Genomic DNA, 27,895 nt, shown 5'->3' with positions numbered 1-27,895 from the left:
ATAGTAATCCCCTGTTCAACTAGCTCATTTGCTTTGTCAACAGTGTTTAGAAAAATTACAGTTGCATTATTCATTTTTGATGCTGACAAAATACATTCATGGCCCACAACCTCTCCTATTGCCATACAACAATCCTCCACGCTCACCGCAGACGCCACCTTCACTGCATGACGCCGCGTGAGTGTACTCAAAACCCATGAATCCGGGTCCGGATCAACACACAGACAACAATAGATCAATAACAGAAAAGAAAGAAAGAAAAAAAGTTGATAGAAAAAGACAGAAAGGTTGTTCTAGACAGCAACCACACAAAAAAATCACTCACGCTTAACGAAGCTCGAGCTCACCACACGCACTCTCTGGCTCACTCACTCAGCAAACACTCACGCATGCGCACGAGAGACAGAGAGAGAGAGAGAGAGAAAATACAGTAGCACAATGCCACATACTAATTTTTAAATAATATAATGGTAGTGGTAATATTAATAGCAATAAAATAATAGTAATAAGTAGTAATAAGTAGTAGCAGTTGCTGAGCAGGAACATGGGAGCAGTAGGAAGCCCGCAATCATAGATCCAGACTCTGCCGCTCTGGAGGCAGAATTCCCTGCTGAAAATGACAGAAGGAGATAGGATAGGATGGTTCAGGACTCACCCAAGCCAGCCCTAACAGCCTTAAAGTCTTAAGCCTATTATTAAATGTGGAGATGGTGTCTGCCTCCCGAACCTAAACTGGGACCTGATTCCACAGGAGAGGAGCTTGATAACTGAAGGCTCTGGCTCCCATTCTACTTTTGGAGACTCTAGGAACCACAAGTAACCCTGCATTCTAAGTTCTTTAAGATATGATGTTGCCAGACCAGTAAGAGCTTTGTAGGATTTTAAAGTTCTATTCTGGATGTTACAGGAAGCCACTGCAGAGAAGCAAATATTGGCGAAATATGATCTCTTTTCTTAGTTCTTGACGGTACACATGTCGCAGCATTCTGGATCTACTGGAGAGTCTTAAGGGACATATTCAGGCAGCCTAATAAAAATTGCAATTATACAGCCTAGAAGTAAAAAAATAAATTAATTAAATAAAAATGCATGGACTAGTTTTTCGGCATCACTTTGACACAGGATGTGCCTAATTGTTGCAATGTTACATAGGTGAAAGAAGGCAGTCCTTGAAGTTTGTTTCATGTGGGAGTTAAAGGACCAATCCTGATCAAAGATAACGCCAAGATTCCTTACGGTGGTGCTGGAGGCCAGGGCAATGCCATCTAGAGTAACTATATCGAGTTACAAAGTTGTTCTAGAGTACAACAACTTTGTTATGTCAGAGTTTAACATCAGAAAATTGCAGGTCATCCAGGTTTTTATGTCCTTAAGGCATGCTTGAAGTTTAGCTAACTGTTAGGTTACACGATCTAAAAAGACCCAAAAGCAGAACACAGCGAGGGAGAGGACTGGATAGTTAGTTCAACATTCTTTATTCTAAATGTGACAAAGATCACTGGTGGGTAGAATGCTCCTCCAGAGCGGACGAGGCAGCTGTAGTCCGTGGCAAAGCCAATGAGGAAACCTTCCAGTGTTGTTCATTTAGAATCGGCAAGGCTCTGAGGATAGAGGCGGTGAAAGTGTTCTGGAGTTGGCTCAGTTGGCGTGGTAGGCAGAGCAGGCAAGGCAGCTGGACAGGATACTGCAGAGATCAGGTGAACCACGATGGCTATGATCATCGGCAGGAAAGTAAATCTGCAGCAGAGACAGACAAGTCACACAGGAGCAAAAACAAGTAACAAGAAAACTTAACTGAATTGAGCGTTTAGGCCATAGCAACAGTACTGCAATTGTGCACTGAAACAATCTGGCACTGTTACATGGTAGAGCCGGGTAGATATACTGTGGGGCTTGATTGGGTAATGAATGTCAGGTGTGCCAGTGATCAGCAGCAGGAGGGAAAACCAGAGCGCCCCGCCCAGGCCAGCACACACACACACACACACACACCAAGAGATGAACAGAGGACTGACAAGGAACACAGGGAGGGGAGAGCAACACTAGAGTGGAGGAGGGATGTGGCTAACTATGACACTAACTGGTTAGTTTCATCTGGCTTGATCGATAAATATAATTGGGTATCATCTGCATAACAATGAAAGGCTATGGATTGTTTCCTAATAATATAACCTAAAGGAAGAGACTGCTTTTGAGGGTTAAAACTTGATTTTAGGGTTCAGGTTACAATTAGGTTAAGGGTTATAGTAAGGGTTAAGGTTAGGCATGTAGTTGTGATGGTTAAGGTTAGGGTAAGGGGCTAGGGAATGCATTATGTCAATGACTGTCCCCACGGGGGTAGTGGAACAAATGTGTATATTTTTTCATTCAAGAGGTCTGTTCTTTGAGATGAAACAGTGATTGGAGAGTAAATCAGTCTTTTGAGCTAAATACTTCATCCCCACCCAAGTTGAAACGCATAGTGAAACCCTCCTGGCTCCTCTTTATATTTAAACAAAAACGTGGGATTTACAGTGATTTTACAACTAGATTTTGCATATTGCAACCTGAAGTGAATGTTGTTTAAGCATACAGATGGTTGTAATGATGGTAAAAACATAATGCAAATATTGAAGAAATCATCTGTTTTAGTTAAATGTTATTTTTCTACCCAACAAATATAATTCTTAGTAGTTAATCAACCTGTTTGCTTATGTGATATGTAATGGAGGAATACTCAACATAGTGTATAATTAAAGTATGTATGTAAAGTCTGGTGATATTTTATATTTTTATTACAGTCAACAAATCCCATGTGCAGAGCCAAACCAAGAATTAATGTATCTACTAACAAGTATTGTGTGTGTGTGTAACCAAAGCCTGATGTATCTTCTTCCTCTGTGCCGTAGAGCCCTATTGTTGTCCAAAAACTATCAAAAACACATCAGTGAACCACACTGTTGCACTGGGTGACATGTTCCTTCATTACCATGAACACACACACACTGTAGTTTATTTTGACTCAATCCCACATACACTATCCTGCTGCCAGAAACACTCACTAGAGCACCAAATGTAAATGGTAAATGGACTGTACATGTATAACAGTTTCTAGTCTTCTGACCACTCAAAGCTCTTCACATTTCATATCACATTCGCCCCATTCATACACTGATGGCAGATGCTAACTACTCATCAGTCCAAAGAAACTAACTAATCATTCACACACACTCACACACCGAAGGCACAGCCCTCGGGAGCAATCTGGGGTTCAGTGTCTTGCCCAAGGACACTTCGACATGTGAGCTGTACTGTTTGTTAAAAACTGCAGTGAAAGAGTTGTGAAAGGGATAGCAGTCAATACCCAGGTAGATGATGAGTTCATGTGAAACACTTTTTGCCTCTTACTTCCCTTCTCCTGCTTGGTCATTGCTGTTAGTCTGTAAATTGTGCTGATGATGGTCCTTTGACCAAAATAATGACTTTTTGTCACACTTTTACACATTGTGTCATATTTTTTACATGGAATAAAGGGATGCTTTTTACATCTTAAGAGCCCCCTATTACTTTTTTGTCAGATATTGATAAACTCCAACCTTTCCTTTTTGATAATTAACCTGAATATTCGTAAACATGCCTATGCTACATTGCTATCTGGCAATAGTTTCAGCACATAACTCTCCCTAAAACCACAATTTGTCGCAGTACATCTTTACTATCCAACACATTTGTTTTATTTCAGTTGTTCACATGTATTCTTGTTATGACTTTTTTCCCATTGTTTTGTCCATCATTTCGCTCTTACTTTCATCTTCTTTTAATTTCTTGAAAGTTCTTGAAATGGTAAAATTACTAGTTGCATTATGTTGACCTTTTAAACAGTCTTATACATTCTTTTTTGTCTTTGTGAAATATTTGCTGCTGTAATGACTCACATGGATCAGTAGTTAGATCTTAATCTTACCTTGCTACCACACATAGTGTATGTCTACAGTACCCCAAAACTCACCTGTCCTTCTGCCTGCCAATCATCAGTACCCTCTGCAGAATCCCTAACTACCCCAGCCCTAACCCAGCACTCCTGTGCCCCCCTCTGCCAGGTCGTTGGGTTTATCGTCGGCTCGGCTTGTCATACTGATGGACAGGGACAGTTGGGTTTCCTGGCTCCAAATCAAGGCCAGCGCTCGGCCTGAGAGACAACACTCCATTCAATAAGGGGGTCCATTCCACAGGGGAGAGCTGGGAGTTATTCAGTCCACTGCTGCCTCTCACATGGCCCTGCCTGAACAACACACACACACAGAAAAAGAGAGGGGGAGAGAGTAACATACACTTTCATACAGGGGCATACAGAACTGATGCACGCAAATTACACTCAGATCAAGATAAAGTAAAATAGAAGTTGGTTGAGCTACAAAGATATCATATGTGAGCATGATCTGAGTTTTCATCTGTCTCATTTAGATGAATATCAGGATCCTAAAACAATAAACAGCAGCCACACTGGGTTCACTGAAGAAGATACACATCCTCCCAATTTCACAAATATTCCATCCGCTCTGGCAGCAGCCATTTATCTGCATAATGATGCAATCATCTCATTGAAGGCAAATTTCACGCAGAAATACTTTCTGCATTACTGCAATTTGGCTTGCGCCAAACCTATGCAATAATCAAGAGAAGGCCAACAATGTCATGTTTTTTTGATAATACTCAGTGAGTCAGATGTGAAGTTCAAACTACAGAATACTGAGGCTGTTGTTCTCTGTCCACTTTACTGCTGAGCCCCGGAGAGCTGAAATCAGCTTCAGTATTAAACACCTGCAGATTACACAGATACAGGACAATCAGCCTGGACTTTGAAAAAGCTTTATAATAATATCACTATTTTGAAATCAAACTGTCACTAATCAAAAAGCCTTGAATTTGAGAGTAATTCTAATTTTCATTAGCAACATACAAATGGGTGACAAATGATCAGACAAGACATTAAGTGTCTTAGGGAGTTGTTCCACCAGGAGCCTCCAGAAAAGCTTCAGTGCTACTTGTCATATAGGGCATTTACAGCGCAGGAACCTTCCTAGGGGACCAAGAACCTTTTGAGGAGTTTTGACTGGAGGAACCAAATCTTTTCCTGTTGGATTGTTCCAGGTGTAAAAGCAGTCCCTGCTGTGGGGGCAGTACATTGTGATGGTTCAGGAGCTATTGGGCTGAAGTTTGCAGAGCTGAACACCACTGATTGGTCGGGAGTAAGTGGGAGAGGAAGGATCGACCTTGGAGGATGATGCGGATGGCAATATTCAGGTGTCTGAGGCAGATGGCTGTCCTCCCTGGTAGGTGCAGATGGGGTCAAAGGGCAGGATAACACATTTGGTGGATGGGTGTGAAGGGAAGAGCGTGCTATGAAAATGCGGCAGTAGAGCTCTGAATCAAGTGCACCCCAGTAGTCGCCCTGGTTGAACTGCTGGAGGCGGCCTGTGGCCTAGGATGCGAAAAGGACGTGGTATGTATAGAAACCAGTGCCACCGAACCACAGGGCTATTTCCAAGATGGTGGATAGCTGGTTGTCCATCTCGGCCCTGCAGTCAGGGAAGACAGAACAGATGGTGTCACGATACAGGGAAAAAGCAAAGGCAAATTCCACTGCCATTAGTTCAGAACCTCATTTTTTATACTATTTATGGTCTGTTTTTTTCAGCAACAACTATTCAGTGTATTTACATTCTGTAATTGCCTCTCTACTGTTTTCATTGGTACTTTCCTTTCCTTTTCCTATAGTTAGGGCTGGCTTGTGTGAGTCCTGAACCACCCCTTAGTTATGCTGCTATAGGCCTAGACTGCCAGGAGACTTCCCATGATTTTCTCTCTCCTCCTCTCCCTCTCTATCTGTATGCATTTTTATCCCATTACTGCATGTTACTAAATCGACATCTTCTCTCTCCCGTAGTTTTGTGCTTTCTCGTTTCTCTCCTCTCTCCTTCTGTCGCTTTCAGCAGGTATTTCTACCTCTGGAGCTGCAGAGACTGGATCTGTGGTTGTGGGCCACCTGCTGCCCCCTTGTTCCTGCTCGACAACTGCTACTACAATTGTTGTTATTGGCTCTGTTATTATCATTCTCATTATTATTCCTATGACTGTCATTCCTATTATTATTAATTTATTAATATTAATATTACCACTACCATTACATTATTACTATTTCCAAATTCTTCTCTCTCCCCTCCCCCTTCTCTCTCTCTCTCTCTCTCTCTCTCTCTCTCTCTCTCTCAAAACCCAACACGGCAGCGGCAGATGGCCGCCCACCATTGAGTCTGGTTCTGTCCAAGGTTTCTGCCTCTTAAAGGACATTTTTCCTTGCCACTGTCTCCAAGTGCTTGCTCATGGTGGGATTTGTTGGGTCTCTGTAAATAATATTATAAAGAGTACGGTCTGTAGGAAAAGTGCAATGAGATAACTTCTGTTATGAATTGGCGCTATATAAATAAAACTAAATTGAATTGAATGTGATAGAATCTAAAATTATCAGTAGTTTCCGAAACAGAGTGAAACACTGAATGAAAAACGTTGACATTTTTCAGACAGGACACTGAGAGTCAGGAGATTTTACTTTGATTGTACGGCAAGATCAATGGGGCCGGTAATTGGGGTGAACGCGGTCAGATTTAAAAAGTTGACTGCTATCATTAGCCCCATGTTGTGCAATGAAGGTTTAATCTGTTAACAAACATATCTTGTGCGGTTGATAATAATAATAAAGGTTATTAAAACAAGCAATTACAAAGTGCTTTACAAGGCAGACATAAAAAGAACAAAGGATGGAATACAATGCCTGGATATGATAGGCAAACTTAGACCTAAAAAGTATCATCAATTCATTGGTACAAAGTTTGTTTTTCTATTTCTTACATTTGTATGATTAAATATTAAATATCACAAACCACAACTCATATGCCCAATAAGGTGATTGATACAGTGGAATTTATGTGCAAAGTAGGAATTATTCTCTGGCTACATATCACATAACAGTAACTGCTAAAGAAAACTTATTTACACTGAGTCAAAGTTCAGTTCTGATAAATGTATTGGTTATTTATTGGATAATTGCATTAAAGCAAGAAATACATTCTGCAAACTACAGGTAGCCTCCAGATGGATCTAACAGGATGTAAATGTTCCGGTGACTTCCTGTATATTATCTGAAGGCTGCTGGAAACGATATGACTGCAACTTTTGCCACCGCCTCCTGCTGCTGCCGCCTGATCTCGTCCACTCTCCAGGCGAGGCGCTGTCCGACACTCTCGCGTGATTTCCTTCATGCTGCCATGGCTGCCGCGAGGAAGCTTCAAATGTGTGCCGTTTCTCCAACAGGCAAACACTCCGCCTCGATTATCTTCTTGCATGGTTCAGGTGCTCAGCAGTCTCTTTTACACTTCAGCGGGTCTCTGGTGATTTAGTTCATTTACATAAACGTTGCTAACTGCTGTTTGTCAGTTGTGTGTTCTCCTGGCTATTGTAGGTGCGATACGTTAGCACAGGAATGACCATAAAGCAGTGATAATGACCTCTAGTTTGAATAACTAAGCTGTTTGCTGAGAAGCTAATTTTAAAGTGATTTGAAACACTAACCTCCCCTCTAATCATCCCCTTGCACGTGTTTCCTTGAGATGCTGATCCGTAGTTCTTAATCCGCACAGGATGGGATTTCTGTGCTCGTTATGGAAACCCTCATTGCAGCAGAACTGTATTGACGTTACAGAAAATCCACTGATACGTATGTGCCCCCATCCTAAGTATGCTTGAGTGTCAGTCATCAGTTTCAGTGGAAACCCTGATTCGATCACGAAATGCTTAGCTGTCATGTGTAATGTGCAAAATGGCAGAATAAAATAGTCAACATAGAAATAAACACAGTAAAAATGCAACAGCCACATATAAGACCTGAATAGAATTAAAGTAAAACCCGACAGATGTGACAAACCACAGCCTTGTATATTTAAAACAAGTGTGTTCCTCATTAAGCACGTTTGGATGTGCTGTGTTAATACCCAATGTTTTCAAATGAAGACTGTCACCTGGGTTTAATGCTTAATAACAGCTTTGCCAAATTCAGGAATAAACTGACATATGAGCCAAATACTTTATTAGACTACCAGATATTTTAGCTCCTGTATCTACTATGATGCCAATTTTATGGTGAAAAGGAGAATGTCTTAAGCTTCCTTCATCTCAACATGTCTTGGGTAAAAGCTTTTGGTCCGAGGGCTTGACTTGTTCATTAGAGGCTGGGCTCTATCAGTAGGCCTACATGCTCTAGTGAAAAAACTGGCAGAGTTTCTGCATACGGTCAAACATCGGCTTGATATGCATTCTACATACGTGACGATCTCTTGAACTATGCATTTATTGACTAGACATACAGAAAGAATGTGATGAACTGACATTGTGTGCTGAAGGTGGTAAAAAGTGTATGATCAAAGGAAGGTCCTACACTGAGGAGCATTTGAGAATTACAGTATGTACAAGAAACACAACCATTCCACAGGTAGAGCATTTAACCAGGAATAGGTAGTCCTACACTCAAAATGCATTATTTTACTGGACCAGACAAGGAAGTATTGCCTGAAAATGTTGCACTTGACCAGACTGTTAAATAGTGACTTATTTGAGGACAGAATCCCTTTCCTTTTTAGATGGATTAATCACACCTGTGATTTTCTTGCTATGACATGTCAAAATGTCTGCGATGAAAAAGCTCTGTTGTATTTGGAATATTGTTAATTTCATAGCGTGAGGTTGCATTTAATAGTAAAATGTGTTGAAAGTGGACAGAACAATATTTTTATTGTTATGTCATTCCTCTCATTATTCTGCTGTTATTCATTTTTGTTCTGTTATTGTTTTATTCTACTCTTCCACCAGGAAATGTAAACATTTAACTGCACCTAAACAAAAATGATTAACAGTAGCAACACCTAACTGGCATCTAAATATCTTTATTATTTTAATTAGTGGTTAGCTGTGTTCACACAGCTTTATACCAACCAATCAGAGCTGCAGTCATATTTGTTGTGTATTTGTATATTAAATACCCTCTACTCTAATGGAGATACCGGTCTTAAGCTGCCTTGGCAGTATATTGAATGAACCATGACAGTTAAATATGGACACGTTTCAGAGTCATCAGTGTCAAACATGCTTGTTTTACATGCTGCCATCATTTAGAGTATAATAATAACTGAAGCTGACACATTATGTCATTATCCAGGGTTCATCTTCATTATCATCTTGCAAGCCATATGGTCTAATTAACTGCCCATCATTACTACTGTTTGTAATCTAACTCTGATTTTTTTCAATTTCCACATCTAGGTGACACTGGGCAGGGACTGAGAGCCTGGGTTAGAGATGTTATGGTGCCAGATCTGGCATTCAGCCACATCAGAGTTATTTACCCCACAGCTCCAGCTAGGTAGGTCTATGATTGGGTCCCATTTGACTAAATCAAATATCCATCTGTTTTGTTTTACTTTACCAAATAATCCATAATGATAATGTGACAATATTTTTTTAAACAATCTCCAGTAATGTGGATGAGTTGACTGAACAGGTTGAGGTACTTCTTCATTTACTCAGCATTCATTCTTCATGTAGCTGTGACAGGAGAGTGTCAATGGGGGCTCAGATTTCGCCATGGACACAGACTGGAAGGTTTCAATGCAAACAAAAGTGTTTTGTAACAAATACAAAGTGGGTGGGGCGGGTTTGATATGATCACTGACACAGGAGTGTTACCGGTCCAGATTTGAAGTCACATGTTTTGCTGCTCTGATTGGTTGATAGCGCAAGGCACCATATATATACACAACTGGCACCATATATACACACACACATATTTACATACCCCCTTGAATATGTACCGGTATGCTATATCTCCCCACCGGATCAGGAGAGGAGGCAGGTGGGCCGGCTGCATGTTGGTGGTCTGGGTAGTCACCCAGACCACCAACATATCGAGGATCTCTCTACCTGCAGCTGATGCTAGATTACACCCACACTGCCACAGTAGCCAGTTTTTTAAACTGCATTCTCTTCAATGCTCTCTGCTGTGACTGAGAAAGCAAACAGCAGTGATGTCCGATGTTCCTCTAATATTTACTGGTGAAAGTCTAAGAAGTAGGAACACTTCTATCCAGGGTATACAAGTGTTCATTGTGTTGGTTTTTCCCATTTTTGTAGAGTGAAAACATGCCACATAGCACTTACTTTTAATGGATTAATGAAATAGGTTTGTCTGTAATGTAGCTGCATCCATGTAGCTGACCACTGACTCTCATCTTGATGCCATCAGGCCATACACACCCATGCGAGGGGCTCTGTCTACTGTCTGGTTTGACCGTTACAAGATCTCACGAGACTGCCCAGAGCACCTAGAGTCCATAGACGCCATGTGCAGCACCTTAGGGTCCATTATTCAGGACGAGGTCAACGCCGGGATCCCCAAACACAGGATGGTCATCGGTATGAATCTGGTTTTGACTTCATGTCTACTACATGTTAAAATCTCAACACTTACCATAGATTCTTGATTCTCTGCTGCTCTATTCAAAAATACACCTACCAACATCAGTTTACACAAACAGAAATGTAAAAATGACAGTTTGTGGTTTATGCTGGGGGGGGCTGCTGCTATCAGTCTGTTATCACAGTTTCAGAGGGTATTTCAGCAGGTACCAGCTTGAATGTCTTTCGCAATAGTCTAATAGCCATTGGTAAGAAACTGTTGTGAAACCGCTTCCTGGAGCTTCTCCACCGAAACAGAGTGTCCAAGGTGATGTGGGTCTCAAGTGTCTCAAGTGACAAGTGTCCATGGAGGGGAGCTGTGTTCCTATGATCCTCTCTGCAGTTCTGATAGTCCTCTGTAGGGCCTTCCTCTCCCTTAGTTTGGTGTTACCATACCACACAGTGATACCTCTGATAAGGAAGCTCTCCACAAGACCTCTATAGGCCTGGATAAGAGGCTGGTCAATAGTGGAGAATAATATTCTAGGGTTTCCAGCATTCTCTGTAATAATGTTGGAAAAGTAATCCTTTCTTGCCAGGCATATTGCTTTGTTATAGACAGTCATGGCTTCTTTGTATATATTACAGTGAACTGTGAGCCTAGTTTTCCTCAACAGATTCTCTTCATCTCATTAGCCCAGCTATTGTTTAACCATGGGCGATTCTCTCAGTCCACCTCTTTTTAACCTTTATTGGTATTGTGACTTACAACAGTTAAAGGGGGGCACCGACTTGTGAATTATCAAAGATTATTCAATAATTATAAATTATTTATAATTAAGTCCTTGAGGGCAACACTCTGCTTAAAGAAGAGAATTGATAGCCAGTTAATTGACAGAGTCTCATAAAATACACTAAACTATCACTTTGGAACTCAGATTAATAATTCAATTAATAACTATAACCATAATTATCATTAATAGCTAGTAGGTTGAAGGATTTGGAGTTCAAAATAGCAGAGGTTGGCAAATTACTCACTCTTGTGCAACAGTAAAGAAACCAGCATAATTATACATAAGCATTTATTTAAAAAGATAAACAAAGCAAAAACACACAATATGAAGTCAAACTCTAAATACACTAAACTACAGAACAAAGGGTGTGTGTGTGTGCGCAGGTCTGGGTGCGTGCCAAAAGGATTGTGTCTCATGTGCACGAGCATGAACCCACGTGGTCAGAAACAAAGGATCACGTGAAGCGGCATTAAAGTTCTCTCCGCCATGTGCGGTTGTATTTAAGGGACAAACTAGAGGTGTATGTGTGTGTTCTGTTTAGGATAACGGTGCCAAGTTAAAAGGAGTTTGTTAGCATGCGAGAACTGTCTGTTTGGAGCATAACAAAACTAACATCAACTTAGCATGTGGCTACTAAATTAACCAGGTATTAACAGGTAAATCACACAACGAAGCCAGGAGGATAGAGTTCAAGTGGGTTTATGCTGGTCAGCACTGAGGGGGAGACAGCCACAGCTGTCCGCCGAAGTGAAGGATTCCAGGAGAAAGAGAGTCAAAGCAGATGACAAGATATAACCACGTCATTTAAAGAGCAGTCATAGCTGTATGACTCAAATGATCTCACAATATTAGAGAACTTTGCCCTAGCCTTGTCATCCAGGAATCTCTTTTGAACCAGAAATTCCCTTTTAGTCTTTAAGATTAGTTTGGCATCAAAACACACAGTGATGGTCAAAAATAGGTAATCCTAATACTGAAACATTATCAGTGTTGTTATTACCAAGTCTAGAATGCTACCATGCTGATGAGTGGCTTTATTTACATGTTGGGTAAGATCAAAGCTGTCCAATAAATTCACAAGCTCAGCTTTGGAGTCATTCTTTTTGTCAGAATTAATCTATCATATCTAGTAATACCAAGTGCGATCAGTTCTGAGAATTCCTGCAGAAACAGCAATCAATATCTTGGTGGCTGATATGATGTAATGATGAGCACTGATTGTTCTGCTTTGAGCTCAACAGCAAGAGATTCAATGGATGTAAATTCCCCCAGGTCAATGTCATTACACACAAACTGTGTCGAGAAAATGGCTGCGATCCCTCCTCCTTTCCTGTTTTGTCTGATTGACTGATAAAAATTATAGTTTGGAGGACAAGCCTCTATCAGTGTTGCTACACCAGTAGTGCACCAGTAGTTTAGCCAGATCTCAACTAAAACATTAAATGCAAATTCCTTTCAATTATCAGATTGTTGATGAAGAAGGATTTGTTAGCCAATGATATGACGTTAAAAAGAGCTAATTTCAGCTGTAGGGATTCTGTGACAGTAAAGGAGACTGGTTGTGGCTGAAAATTGACACATTTAAGACTACTGAGACAGGTTACCAGATGGTCTGTGATTTCTACAGTGAGTTTGACCATGCCACCAGCTGTTTACGTTCACCGGTATGTTGAAGGAAGCTGCATGGTGTCTGAATCATTTCTGATAGACACCTGAATGATGATGTCTGTGGCTATCGTTGATTAATAGTTCATCAGTTTGACTGAGCTTCAGCTTGACAGCTTTAACTAACTCCTTGATTGGTGAGTGTGGTGGAGGGGGGGGTGTTGGATCCCTGACTGCGACAGAGACATCTTCTGAATGCCTTGGGTGATGTGGAGCAGAGGGTCAGGCGAGGGGGGAGAGATACAGACAGTCTGCCGGTGTGTGCTGTCCTTGTCCTACGCGCTTATCCATACATTTTTGTTTCGGTATGGCATACCAAGAGCACGACATATGTTGGCACCGAGTAGTCTGGAGCCAGTGATGCTTGGATGAACCCCATCAAGTTTAAAGCGGCCTTTACAGTTCTAAAAAATATTGAAATTGTCAATAAACTTTATCCCATGGTTGAGGCACGCCAATGTTAGCCATGTGTTCAGAGCAAGGAGTATGCTAAAGGATTCGATTCCTTTACCCCAGGGTTGGAATGGGGCCTGAAATTAATACATTTTGCGATTGACAGTCACTCAGTTTCTCCAGTAGCAGGCAAAAGTCTTTTTTTAGGATCTCAGAGCCAGTCTTCCTTCGCAGAATGTCAAAAGACCCAGTGTGGATAATAATACTCATGTTATTTGGATGTGTAGAGAGGATAACTGGCAACCACTCTGTTAGCTCCCTGACAGATGTGTCAGCCATAGTTAGATTTTCAGTCTTAGCCATTCTTACATGCCTGGTTATAATCAGTCCCTATCAGAATAGTATCTGGCTTATCAGGTGTGGAGTTCCCAATATTTCTTCTGGCCCTTGGCCTAGCAGTGGTTTTGGGGCCATTTTTTAGGTTTTGGTTAGCCTAATGCTAGTGGTGTGATTAGCTTCCCTGGGTTCAACATAGTTAGTATTTTCACACACTTCGTTCAGTCAGTGATCGTACCTATTTTGCAATGAGAGTTCTGGTGGTGGAGTGAGTGTTGTGGCCTCTTATTTGATTTATTGCTGGATTGATTGTTCTACAGATGTAATCCTGTTTATAAAAATCTATCCTTTAGCATGTGGTGGCTCCGCACCTTGTACAGTAGCTGCTACAGAGGCAATGAATTGCTCACTCTCATATATTTGATACAGCATTAAAATCTTCTTTAAAAGCTGTGTTATCCTCTCAGTCAGTCGCTCACACTCCGTGCAGCTCACAGATTTTGCCGTCTTGTCCTTGTACTAATCCCAGATTTCTAATCACATACACAACACAAGGCTTGTGCTGTTTGTAGGTTGTGCTCACACAGTGTTCAAGAAGTAATAAATAAATTACAGTCCCAGTGATTTATAAGTATCCAAGACCCATCTTTCCGTAGCTTTTGGCAGAAAAAACAAGGATATCAGCAAAAGAATGTAAGCAAAGCAGAAAACAAGCATCTGCACTGTAAGAGACGATGTGTTAATGCTACCAGTGTTATTATAATAGGGGTAATTATGACCAAATACCTGCAAAACTAATTACATTCCCATCAGCCTCAGCTGTACTTTGTGTTTAGTGATAATTAACAAATGCTAACATGCTAAACTAAGATGGTGAATATGACATGTTAGCATTGTCATTTTGAGCATGTTAGCCTGAGGACATTAGTATTTAGCTCTAAGCATGCTGTGTCTACATACAGCCAGAGCCGCTAGCATGACTGTAGACTCTTTAAGGCAACACTCACCAGTGGCATATGGTGTGTGTTAAAACAGCCACAGCCATTGTTTTCTATGTAAGCCTGCACACTGGCAGCATCTTGAAATACATAATTGTCGTATTTCAAAGCGTTAATTCCTGTACACTCTTAAGAAAAACAGCAGTTTTATCATATTCACTCTCATCCTCGAGATGCTTGGCTATAAGAGCAACCATGGGAGCCATGAGAAACAGTACCCACCATGGAAACGAAGGCTGGAGGCAAAAATCAAGGAGGCACAGAGAGAAGTGAGCCAACTGACAGAGGCCGAGAGAGGTGCAATGAGAAAGCAAGTACCCAAGAAGTACAACCAGACCACATACCTGAAGCACTCGAAACATGCTAAACAAAGGCTCCAAGTCTTGGCCAGCCGCCTAAAGAGGTACACGAGAGATAATGAAGCCAGAAGAATAAACCGGCTGTTCGCAACTCAACCTGCAAAAGTGTACGCTCAATGGCAGGGTAATAACAGCAGAGCTGGAAGGCTGGAAACTGGACAGTACTGGAAAAGTATATGGGAGAGGGAGGCATCACACCACAGCGATGCACAGTGGCTGGTGGCTCTGAGAGAGGACCACAGCAACCTCCCTGAACAGAATCCAGTCACCATCACAGCGGCAGACATCCAAGAAAGAGTCTCAGATATGAAAAACTGGACAGCACCGGGCCCTGACAGGATCCACACCTACTGGCTAAAGAAGCTCACTGCGCTCCACGAGCGCCTAGCAGCACAAATGAACCAGCTGCTAAGGGATGGGACACACCCTGAATGGCTTACCAAAGGGCGTACAATCCCGATCCTGAAGGATCCCGCAAAGGGTACAGTCCCATCCAAATATCGGCCAATAACCTGTCTCTCCACAACATGGAAGCTCATGTCAGGCATCATCGCAGCTAAGATAAGTGGACACATGGATCGATATATGAGCAAAGCACAGAAGGGCATCGGCAAAGGAACCAGAGGAGCCAAACACCAACTCCTGGACCCGACACACCAACCTGTGCACTGCCTGGATTGATTACAAGAAAGCATATGACTCAATGATGTACAACATCAACAGGACTCTAAGAGACTTCATTGCAAACTCGATGAGGCTGTGGAAAACCACCCTTGAGGCAAATGGCAAGCCACTTGCACAAGTATCCATCAAATGTGGCATATACCAAGGAGATGCTCTGTCCCCACTGCTGTTCTGCATAGGTCTGAACCCCCTCAGCCAAATAATCAACAAGACTGGCTATGGATACCGACTCAGGAATGGGGCCACCATCAGTCACCTCCTCAACATGGATGACATCAAGCTATACGCTAAGAGCGAGCGGGACATCGACTCACTGTTTCACACCACCAGGATATACAGCTCTGACAGTGGGATGTCATTCGGGCTTGAGAAGTGCAGTCGAATGGTGACGAAGAGAGGGAAGGTAGTCCACACAGAAGGGGTCTCACTCCCAGAAGGAACAATAGCAGACATTGAGGATGGGTACAAATACCTTGGAATACCACAAGCAAATGGCAACCTCGAAGAGGTAACAAGGAAAACAGCAACTGCCAAATACCTTCAATGAGTAAGGCAAGTCCTAAGAAGTCAGCTCAATGGCAAGAACAAGGCCCAGGCAATAAACAGCTACGCCCTGCCAGTGATCAGATACCCTGCGGGAATAATAAGGTGGCCAAAGGAAGAGATACAGACCACAGACGTTAAAACGCGAAAGCTCCTCACCATACATGGAGGGTTCCATCCCAAATCCAGCACCCTGAGACTGTACGCTAGCCGTAAGGAAGGCGGCCGTGGACTAGTCAGTGTGAGAGCCACTATGCAGGATGAAACATCCAAGATCCACAAGTACATCAAAGATAAGGCCCCAACAGATGACATGCTCAGTGAATGTCTCAGGCAATGGGGAACAGAGGAAGAGCTGCTGGAGGAGGGACCATCATGGGAGGACAAACCCCTACATGGGATGTACCACCGGAACATAACTGAAGTGGCTGATATCAAGAAATCCTACCAATGGCTAGAGCAGGCCGGACTGAATGACAGCACAGAGGCACTCATCATGGCTGCACAGGAGTAGGCCCTGAGCACCAGAGCAATAGAGGCCCAGATCTACCACACCAGACAAGACTCAAGGTGTAGGCTGTGCAAAGAGGCCCCTGAGACAATCAAGCACATAACTGCAGGGTGTAAGATGCTGGCAGGGAAACCATACATGGAGCGCCATAACCAAGTAGCTGGCATAGTGTACAGGAACATCTGCACTGAGTATGGACTGGAAACCCTGAGGTCAAAGTGGGAAACACCTCCAAAGGTGGTAGAGAACGACCGAGCCAAGATCCTGTGGGACTTCCAGATTCAGACTGACAGAATGGTAATGGCGAACCAGCCTGACATCGTGGTGGTGAACAAACCGCAGAGGAAAGCCGTTGTGGTTGACGTGGCAATACCAAGTGATGGCAACATCAGGAAAAAGGAACATGAGAAACAAGAGAAATACCAAGGGCTCAGAGAAGAGCTGGAGAAGGCTTGGAAGATGAAGGCGACAGTGGTGCCCGTGGTCATCGGAGCACTCGGGGCAGTGACCCCCAAACTGGAGGAGTGGCTACAGCAGACCCCTGGAAGAACACCAGACATCTCAGTCCAGAGAAGTGCAGTACTAGGAACAGCAAAGATACTGCGCAGAACCCTCAAGCTCCCAGGCCTCTGGTAGAGCACCCAAGCTCGAAGGATGAGACCACCCGCGGAGGGTGAAGGATAAAGTTTATATTATATAAAGAATGAGAGAAGCTCAAACCTGCCTGCCCCACACACCACACCTACTGACTGACTGCACACGGTGCTAGAGGAGAGGGAGAGACGAGACCCTGGTGCTGTTGGCAGAAGAGCCGAGGACTGCGATTACTCTGAGCAGCATGCATGGGGATGCATTACAATATATTTGAAAATATTTCTCACCTTAATGATGCTCTGAATAGGTCGCTAAATTTGTCACTAGTCGCTTTTTAGAAATAAAGTCAGTAAGAGGGTCTGAACCACCACACAGAGACGTAGATGTAGACGATGAGAAGCCAGAAGCAGTTCGAAAATGTTGGTGACATTCTTATGTAAACAAACACGCATGTAAACACAACAGGCAATATTGAGGTCAGCAAAAATGATGGATGTCATGTCCATGTATCGCACAATAAGTCGATAACGTAATTATTGGGACAGGCCAAAGTATAGTGCAATACAATAATAACACAATAAATGCAAAATACTAACAGACTACACTCTCTTTTTCTCTCTCACTGGATCCTTTTTCCTTTGTATTCTCCTTCTCCCCTACACACACACACACACACATACACCTCAGTCCATCTTAGCCTGGCTGTTCCTAACTTCCTCTGTCGTGATATAAAATGAAGAATGCATCTCATCAGGTTACCATGTCCTTTGATATGCTGCCAACAGAGAATAAAAAAGGGTTTTCAGAGGGGATTCTCAGGTCCCGAAAAGCTTTTTCCTCAAATATTCTGCTTATCACATATAAATAACAATGAAATGAAACCACTCGGATCAAGTACTATAAACATTATGGCTGAGGCAAGGTAAGAGTTCCCACAGGAAACATATGGGAGGACATCCAGTGTTTGAATGTCAGTGAGCGATGGCTGCACATGAAAGGGGAAACCACTGAGAGCAGTGGGAAAAGGGTTAACCCTTGTATAACTATATAGGAACAGTTTGGGAGGGGAGATTGTGTGAATGACTCAACTCCAGAGAAAGTGAATGAAAAAACATATGCTCCTGGGAAACTGCTGAAATATTATCTTACTAAATCATAACATTTTGTCATTAACTATAAATACTCACTGGAGTCACTCGGCAGTGCTGCAGGAATGCAGCGCCGTGTACCCAGAGTCCACTTACCCGGCTGACGGACTGAGAAGCGCCAGAAGTTTCCATGGAAAAGGTTTTTGAGGAGGCCGGCCGCAGGCTGATGTGTTGATGTGTTTCAGTGTGCAGAGGAAGGGGAACCTCTTACACACACTGCAGACTTGTTCAGGTCAATATGACAAATTCTCTACTTCATGTTGATACATACATAGAAATTCCTTTCTTTTCAAATTCATAGTATAATTATTCTCCTATTTTACATTGCAAATTGTACATTCATTCATCATTTGGTACATTATACTTTTTAGTTTTTACGTTGAAGCCAGACAGATATTGATATTTGAGAGTAGGCCTGTGTCGATAATTACATTATCGACTTATTGTACGATATATGGACATGACCTTGATATTTTTTGCTGACCTCAAGATTGCCGTTGTGTTTACATGTGTGTCACATGAGTGTCACCAACATTTTGGCCAACATGATGCCAGAATAAACAGCAGGGTTTTCCCTGCCATTATAAGATTTGGTCCTATAGCTTGTTAATATGTAAATAGTTTGTTTGATCGTGTAAATATTTAAATTGTTCGTTTGATCTTCTCCCTCCCTTTGTAGATTTTTAAAAAACTTTTTTTACTTCAAATATACAATGTCCTTGTACTGAGTTTGTGATTATTTGGCTAAACAATTTCTGTATCTCTCCCTTGCTACAACTCACACAACCCTATGCTTTATGTAAATGAATGCAATGGAATGCGATGCAAATGCCCTTAAAATGACAATATCGTTTATCGCAGTTATTGCTGGGACAATATATCGTCCAACAAAAGCAGTTATCGTGACAGACATTTTTACATTGTCTTGAGTATGTTCTCAAAATATTTTGCTGTAATGTGACTTTGTCAGACTTTTCATTCATGCTGTTTATTTCTACTTAAGGACAATTCTCATTTATTGTAACTTGGGTCTTATTTTTGTAGTTTTGACCCTCATTCCTTTTAATTATGCTAACTTTGTAATCACCCAGATCTGGGAACACAGACAAGTCAGATGGGTCAAAAAACAGACAATAAAATAGAATTATCTTTTAATATGTTCTTGGCTAATCTGTTCTTGCTATTGTAAATTGCAGAGATGGAAAAATAATCCATAAATATATGTACAGTGGTGTAAAAAAGTGTTTGCCCCCTTCCTGATTTCTTTTTTTTTTTTTTTTTTTGTTTGTCACACTTAAATGTTTCGGATCATCAAACAAATTGAAATAATAGTCAAAGATAACACAAGTAAACACAAAATGCAGTTTTTAAATGAAGGTTTGTTATTATTAAGGGAAAACAAATCCAAACCTACATGGCCCTGTGTGAAATAGTGATTGCCCCCTAAACCTAATAACTGGTAGGGCCACCCTTAGCAGCAACAACTGCAATCAAGCGTTTGTGATAACTTGCAATGAGTCTTTTACAGCGCTGTGGAGGAACTTTGGCCCACTCATCTTTGCAGAATTGTTGTAATTCAGCCACATTGGAGGGTTTTCGAGCATGAACTGCCTTCTTAAGGTCATGCCACAGCATCTCAATAGGATTCAGGACAGGACTTTGACTAGGCCACTTCAAAGTCTTCATTTTGTTTTTCTTCAGCCATTCAGAGGTGGACTTGCTGGTGTGTTTTGGATCATTGTCCTGCTGCAGAACCCAAGCTTCAGCTTGAAGTCACGAACAGATGGCCAGACGTTCTCCTTCAGCAGTTTTTGGTAGACAGCAGAATTCATGGTTCCATTTATCACAGCAAGTCTTCCATGTCCTGAAGCAGCAAAACAGCCCCAGACCATCACACTACCACCACCATATTTTACTGTTGGTATGATGATCTTTTTCTGAAATGCGGTGTTACTTTTACGCCAGATGTAACGGGACACACACCTTCCAAAAAGTTCAACTTTTGTCTCGTCAGTCCACAGAGTATTTTCCCAAAAGTCTTGTGGATCATCAAGATGTTTTCTGGCAAAAATGAGACAAGCCATAATGTTCTTTTTGCTCAGCAGTGGTTTTCGTCTTGGAACTCATTTTTGCCCAGTCTCTTTCTATGGTGGAGTCATGAACACTGACCTTAATTGAGGCAAGTGAAGCCTTTGGATGTTGATTGCGGGGTCTCTGAATGGCTGAAGAAGAACTAAATGAAGACTTTGGAGTGGCCTAGTCAAAGTCCTGACCTGAATCCTATTGAGATGTTGTGAATTTTGTTTTCCCTTAATAATAACAACCTTCATTTAAAAACTGCATTTTGTGTTTACTTGTGTTATCTTTGACTAATATTTAAATTTGTTTGATGATCTGAAACATTTAAGTGTGACAAACGTGCAAAAAAAAAAAAAGTAATCAGGAAGGGGGCAAACACTTTTCACACCACAGTATATACATTATGTGAAGCTGCATTCATTAGTATACGGCATGGCTAGCAGCATGGCTCTGGGGATGACAATGTCGGTCAGTCAACCATTTTGGTACAGAATGAAATAACTATTGGATGGTTTGCCTCTAGATTTACCCTTTTGGTTCAGTCTCACTGCTCTCATCAGCCTTGTTTCCTTGTTTAGTTATTACTGTTAGTATGGTGAGTGATTATAGACACATTAGGGCACCCCTCCTATACCTCACACTGCCCAGAAAAGCATGCTGAGAATTGCACGTTTCACTGGCAGACACAGAAAATGAAAGAATGGATTTTTTTCCCTACATTAACAGAACAGTTTAAATTATGTCCGTACTTTGGTTATTGTTAATTGAATAAAACACTCAATGTATGAAATATGTGGAACATTTTAAGGTTTGAATGGAGTTTGTAGTTGAAAGTATGAATAAGTAGAAAAACTTGAAAAATGCTTGAAGTGTGAAAAGTGTGACTCCTGACTCAGAGTTCATTTCATACAGAGATTAAGCTGAGCACCTCTCAAACACCTGCTTAAAGCTCAAAGACTGTAACTTGGAGTCTAGGCGGCAGTTGCTTGGCACTCCTGTCACTTGGAGGCTCATAACGCCAAATGTGTAAGTCCTGTTTGCTTCCATAGTTACATGTCTGAACCAGCACATATTTCCCTAGATTTGAAGTAAAAGTCATGTGTGAAGAGTGAAAATTGTGGGGAATAAGAGCAAGTTGAGTTTAAGAGTTTCCAGCTCCTCTCCACTCTGTGTGTGATGTCACCCACTCTGACTCTGAACATTCCATCCCACACATACTATGTAAAAATCTCAGATGTAAATTTTGTGTTAAAAAATATGAAAGCATGACTGTTTTAAAGTTTGAATGGAGTTTCTACATGAATGTATGAATGAGTGGGAAGAAGTTGAAGATAAGTGGGTTTGAAGGTTTTTCTCATTCACTTCAATTATAACTAAACTTCAAATACAGTTGAATAATACCCAGAATGTATGAAATATGTGGAACATTTGATAGTTTGTATGGAATTTCTAGGTGAAAGTATGAATGAGTAGATAGAGTTGAAAAATGCATTAAAAAGTGTGGTGGAAATTTTGAACATTCCATCCATTCATTTGAATGGAGAAAACATTGAATATTTCGGAAAGTATGAAAGGCATGAATTATAAAATAATAGCACACATGTCCTAATTGAGCTGAGCATTTTGATGTTTGAATGAAGTTTCTACGTTGGAAAATGTGGAACTAGTGCCAAAAAGACGGCGGAAGAATAATAAAGATAAAGCATTCACACCAAGACATTTTAGTGATGCCACCATGCACTGCACAGTGAATTCTTCTTTTGATGTTTTGATGCTGTTGAGATTTTGTCCTATTTCAATAATTAGCAAATTAATATCGTATGATATAACTGGCTGAAGTAATCATACTATACATTTTTTTATATCAGCACAGACATGGTCAGTTATTAGTATTATAATTGTTGTTAGTTATATCATTAGGATTTTATCAAAACTACTATTATTGATACTCTTATCGGTTCTTTTTCATAAATCAGAACAGGATTAGAATTGACTATTTTAAATCTAACTAAATGTTGTTTCTAGAGCAGCAACAGTGTTTACAGCAGCAAAGTCACTATATAAACTCAATATTATCTCTCTGGAAACAAATCTAAAATGTTAGTAAAATAAATCATATTCCTGACATCAAAGCATGGAGTGAAGTTCACTGCAGGGCAGTTACCTGGCAGAGGGGGTAGGGGCTGCTTTGTCTTAGCCAGCAGGAAGTTTACAAGAATTTGCCAAATTTTAAGATTTGTGTCAAACTAAGAAACAGGCCAACTACATACAGACAGCTTCGTTTTAGCTTGTTCGTAGCAATTCACTATTAGCCGAGCTAGCTCGCTGTGCTTGTGTAAAACATATGAGAGACTGCAGACACAGCGGATTAAAATATCGCTTTCTACATGTTGACATGTTTATGCTTGTTGAACAGGTGTATTGATAAAGTATTGTTTTTTACTCACGGAGGTTTTATTGCACTGGTGCACAGCTGTTTTTATGCGCCTGCCACTGCTGATTTTGAGTGATTATTGTCAATGCTCTGATTAATAAATGTAAATAAATAATGCTTTGTTTGTGATGACAGTTTAGTTTTAACAGCTAGCACCTAGGCGTCCAATGTGCTCCAGGCACTGTGGATGTGACATTTTCTCTCCCCCTGACCTGCCGGAACAGCACCCTCTCCATGTTCCGGGTCCTCCTGATTTACAGGTTAAGCACTAAACTGAAAATATGTATGTTAGATTTTACGAACTTGCCTAAGGGCTTAAATGCTTGTAAATTGAAAATCAGGACCCTTCTACACTTCCTACACTTCCTTGTGTGGGTACTGTTAAAGTTATATAACATTGTTGTTGGGGATTTACAATGTTTAAAGGGGACACCCACTTGTGTTATCAAAGATAATTATAAATAACTTTAATGAATAAAGTCCTCGGGGGCACCACTCTTCTTAAAGAAGAGAAATGATAGCCAATTAATGAATTTAGTCTCATAAAATACACTAAACTATCAGTTTGGAACTCAGATTAATAATAAATAACTATAACCAGAATTACCATTAATAGGTTGAAGGATTTGGAGTTCAACATAGTCGAGGTTGGCAAATTACTCACTCTTGTGCAACATGAAATAAGCCAGCATTTATTTAAAAAGATAAACAAAGCAAAAACACACAATATGAAGTCTAACTCTAAACTACAGAACAAAAGATGTGTGTGTGTATGTGTAGAGGTGTGGGTGCGTGTGTGGGACAATAGAGAGGGGCCGTGTGAGGAACATGGTGGACATGACCACGTGGGTGGTCGTCATACACAGATTCAAAATGGCGGGCAGGCCCGCAAAATTCAAACAAAGGGGAGAGCCAAAATGGAGGACACACTTTATTTGTCCTTAAGATGGTGTGGAGCATAGCTAGTTATGCTACCACGCTATCTGGGTTGTTTGAGGTGGGTGTGTGTAGGTGTATATACGTACGTGTAAAGGTGCGCGTCAGTCCATTTGGATTATCCGGCGGACTCCTCTCAGGCTTGGATAGTGACGTGGCCGGGTACCGTTTGGTAGCGGCTTCAACAGCGAAACTGTTCCTTCAGGTGGCAGCGGAGGGAAGCAGCAGTTGGCTTTTAGTGGGGAGAGAGCGGGGCTCAGCGGTTATCCTCCTCTCCGTGAAGAAAACAGTAAAACCTGAATCTTCCTTCTGCAGGCAAAGTTATATGGAAGATAAAAATCAGGATCCAAAAGTGAAAAACAAAAAACAGTCTGTTGCTCGTCCAGCGAGTTAAGACCTTCCTAAATTAAAGTTCAGCGTTGAGCACCTCCTGTATTAACCAGAGTTACAGTGGAAAGACGGGGTTTCACTGGTGCGCAGGGCTTCCTGCGCTCCGGTGATGGCTCGTCTGGTAGGAATCCAGGGTTTGGATTTAAGCTTAAATCTTGCACACAGGTGTGACTTAACAGTCCTGAGGGGGTTTGGCACTATTTCTTTTTGTTCACACGTGGTGAAGCCCAACAGTCACATTATCATTAGGGGCTGAACCCCCCTAAAGGTCTGATCCTAGAATCACCCCTGAATTACACCAATTCTTTTGACAGCGAGGTTTGATTTGTTTATTTCTATGATTTCAACACGGATTTGTTGTTCACATTGTAGCATTGTCAGGGAAAAATAGTGTGCGTCCCCTGGACGCGTCAATAATGAGTTTACTGCGTCCTTTTGGATTTTAATGCGTCTGAGACGCAGGACACGTACCTAGCAACATCGCTGCTTTGTTTTTTTTTCACTGTGTCTGTAATTTGCTGATGCAACGACCGAGGCTCATCATTTCATTCAGACTTTATCTCCCTTTACTTGAAAAGCTTGTATGTACAAACACTCATGCACACACACACTGGTGACTTCACTAAACTGCACAGTTTGAGTTTAAATGCTCACATTCAGATCACTGCATGTCAGTTTTTTTATTTGGACTTGCCAGACGTGAATTCCACCTCTCCTCTCTTCATTTCTTTAACCCCCTCTTTTTTCACTCTCCCTCGTTCCTCAGCTCTCTGACAGGATGATGGGTACTTGCACACTTTCCCAGATGTACACAGTGTGCCCAGATGTACCCAGATGTGTGAGATTAAGGACAGACTCATGAAGGGCTGCTTATTCCAAGGCAAAAAAAAAGCTGATGATGTGGAACTGAGGAATCCTACCCATCTTAATGTTTTTTAGTGAAGTATTTTCCACCTTTGACTGCATAAAGTGTCCTTAGCAAGGTCCAGTTACTCATATGGAGATAAATATGTTTATGACTTTTTATACTGATTGTACTAATACTTGTTACATAGAAAAAAATATTTTCAGAATTTCAGTCGATGCTTCCAACTGATGCAGCAGTTGATCTTTTCTTATCTTTTTCTCCCTAATCAAAGGGGGATTCTCAATGGGCGGAGCTATGGCTCTCCACCTGGTGTGTCGGTACCACCCTGACGTTGCAGGAGTTTTTGCACTGTCCAGCTTTCTCAACAAGGACTCTGTCACTTTTCAGGTACATCAGCAGCCATCAATTTCTGTCAGATCAAAGAAATGGATTGTTACTGTGAATAATATTATAAAGAGTTCGGTCTAGACCTGCTCTATAGGAAAAGTGCAATGAGATAACTTCTGTTATGAATTGGCGCTATATAAATAAAATTGAATTGAAATGAATTAACTTGAGAATACATTTAAAGGATCATACCAGTTTTTTTGTATGTTGAAGCTAATTCACTGCAAAGCACATATTTTATTGCTGACATTTTTTGTATTTTGGAGGTAAAAACACCTTGAAAAATCTCAATACTATGATATGGTTTAAAAAATGGTCAGCAGTAATCTACGGTATATATGATGTTTGCTCAATGGGCTAGTAAATGCAAAAACACTGGAATGGTACTTTAAAACGGCAGTAATCAATATTTTTATATTGACAAGATAGATTAAATGCTGCTCGTAGTGATGAACCCACAGAGAATTATCAACAACTCTACAGCTCTATAGAGCTTTTTAGCCTCTTTCAGCTCATTGTTTTGGTTCATTCTCAGCACTCTCATCAACCTGGTTGATGTGTTTAATACCTGCTCAGCAGCAGACAGACACAGTCAGAGAGCAGCTGCTGAACATAGTGGAGCATTTAGCAGCTAAAGAGCCAGATGTTTCTCTCAGGAGCTGCTGGAGACCAAACACAGAGCTAACAGAGAGAATACTGGACTGACGTCCATCAGGTGACACAAACACGACTACAAATGAATGTTGCGCTTGTCTTTTGGATGTGTAAATAGGCAAGTGTTTGCTAAAACATTCACCATAATTTTATAAGGTGCTAATATGTCAAATGTTGTGTTTTCAGCTTGTTTATTTGTTCTTCTGCCCCCAAGTGGCCAAAAAAGTCAGTTAATGCAGCTTTAAGTAATCCATCACAGTGAAATTTTCGTCTGTTTTTATAGTAGTCAGAATTAGGTTATTGCATGGTGATCATCAAATGATTCTGTACTAACAGCTGCACAGAACAATACTGTAATTTAAACTGTGATAAAAGCTGACATGATACCCAACTGGAGCAAGTTTCTGCAATCTGATTTTCATGCTGTAATTTCAAGTAATTGAATACAATGACTGTCTGTAGGGCAGGAAAAACACCCCAAAAATTGTATCTAAATAACTCTGGTATGGTTTTGAAACACAGTACAATAAAGTTCCTATAGATCAAATTTCCTTTACACCCTGTTACTTCCTGTTGCAAAACAGTGCTAGCTGCACTTGTTCCCTCTCTCCTGGAATTTTTTTGAAGAGTGGCCCGGATACCGATTCTTAGGATCGGCTTGGGACATCTCTAGTACTATTCCTTTTCTAATAAACGAATTTCCAATGAACACTCCTGTTGTCCCAATAACAAGTTTACTGAATAATAACTCAAATGAAGTTGCTTTTGAAATCTTAAGTGTTCTCTTTGGCATAATGAACAAAGATTTGTTGTTGCCTCTCAAATCTGACTCAGCTGTACACAAGCCAGTGTAAAGGTCTGTACTGGTGACCAGTTGTCATGCTAATGATTTTGTTGAACTGGGAATGATTTTGTTATTTACAGTAATTGAACAAATGTGCAATTGCTTAATACAATGATAAGATACTAAAAATGGTCATGAACCTTTAAGACTGAGCAGGCATGGGGTTGATGAAATGAGCAGATCAAACAGTATTGATAAAGCTTTGCGACATTACCACTTTTGTGTAATGTAATTTTTATCTTCTGCCTGTGTGTGCTGAAGGCAGTGGAGGAGCGGCTCGGAGCAGGACTCTCCATTTCTGAGTTGTTCCAGTGCCATGGGACCAGTGATGACCTGGTACTTCATCAGTGGGGAGAGGACACATCAGTGCTGCTGAGGAAGGCTGGCATGACCACTACCTTCCACTCGTTCCCAGGCCTGCACCACCAGGTCTCCCAGCCTGAGATGGAGCTGCTGAGAAATTGGATCCTCAACATGCTTCCTCCCACCAGCTCCTCCTGACACACTCTACCTCCTTTTTCTCACAGAATTTGTATTTGTGATTTTGTCAATAAAAATAATTGTTTTATGTTTGCTGTGTTTGTAGTTTTCATTCATGTATAACTAGACCTTTAACGCCAACGAGTCATGTTTAAACTAGCCCCACAGCAGGACCCAAATGTTTATTTACTGGATATAGGGTCTCTTCATGGTTGGTCCATCAGTTGAGGAAAAGGTCAGTGAATTATTGTCAGTATATTGAGCATATTCTTCTCAGATTGCTGATGATGTGCATACCTGCCCCATTTACTTATAGAAG

General features: G+C 41.2%; 1 protein-coding gene and 1 long non-coding RNA gene across 3 annotated transcripts; one reads left to right on the top strand and one right to left on the bottom strand.

Moving 5' to 3' along the window:
* Positions 1-1,458: 1,458 nt before the first annotated feature.
* LOC122880970 lies at positions 1,459-8,725 on the bottom strand. Of its 2 annotated transcripts, none has more exons than XR_006379074.1 (4): positions 7,606-8,725; positions 5,076-5,558; positions 3,989-4,261; positions 1,459-1,737 (listed from the first exon to the last, which is right to left on the bottom strand). It is a non-coding gene; the product is annotated as an uncharacterized LOC122880970 (long non-coding RNA). The 2 variants fall into 2 exon arrangements; XR_006379073.1 differs by having other exon boundaries at positions 5,253-5,558.
* On the top strand, positions 7,182-27,664 carry lyplal1 (lysophospholipase like 1). The gene is made up of 5 exons (XM_044206544.1): positions 7,182-7,386; positions 9,349-9,448; positions 10,328-10,497; positions 25,483-25,598; positions 27,358-27,664. The coding sequence occupies exons 1-5, from the start codon at positions 7,197-7,199 to the stop codon at positions 27,595-27,597; spliced, it is 816 nt and encodes a 271-aa protein (XP_044062479.1). The 5' UTR covers positions 7,182-7,196; the 3' UTR covers positions 27,598-27,664.
* Positions 27,665-27,895: the final 231 nt, after the last annotated feature.

This window comes from Siniperca chuatsi, linkage group LG9 (assembly GCF_020085105.1).
Source record: "Siniperca chuatsi isolate FFG_IHB_CAS linkage group LG9, ASM2008510v1, whole genome shotgun sequence".
NCBI classification, from domain to species: Eukaryota; Metazoa; Chordata; class Actinopteri; order Centrarchiformes; family Sinipercidae; genus Siniperca; species Siniperca chuatsi.
Note: the sequence above shows the minus strand (reverse complement) of the source record. Positions and strands in the feature narration are given on the sequence as shown.

Excerpts from the sequence above, each read along its gene's own strand:
- lyplal1 (XM_044206544.1), top strand. The coding sequence starts at position 7,197 with ATGACTGCAACTTTTGCCACCGCCTCCTGCTGCTGCCGCCTGATCTCG. Across the intron at positions 7,387-9,348 it reads TATCTTCTTGCATGGTTCAG|GTGACACTGGGCAGGGACTG; the intron begins GTGCTCAGCAGT and ends TTCCACATCTAG. Across the intron at positions 25,599-27,357 it reads AGGACTCTGTCACTTTTCAG|GCAGTGGAGGAGCGGCTCGG; the intron begins GTACATCAGCAG and ends TGTGTGCTGAAG.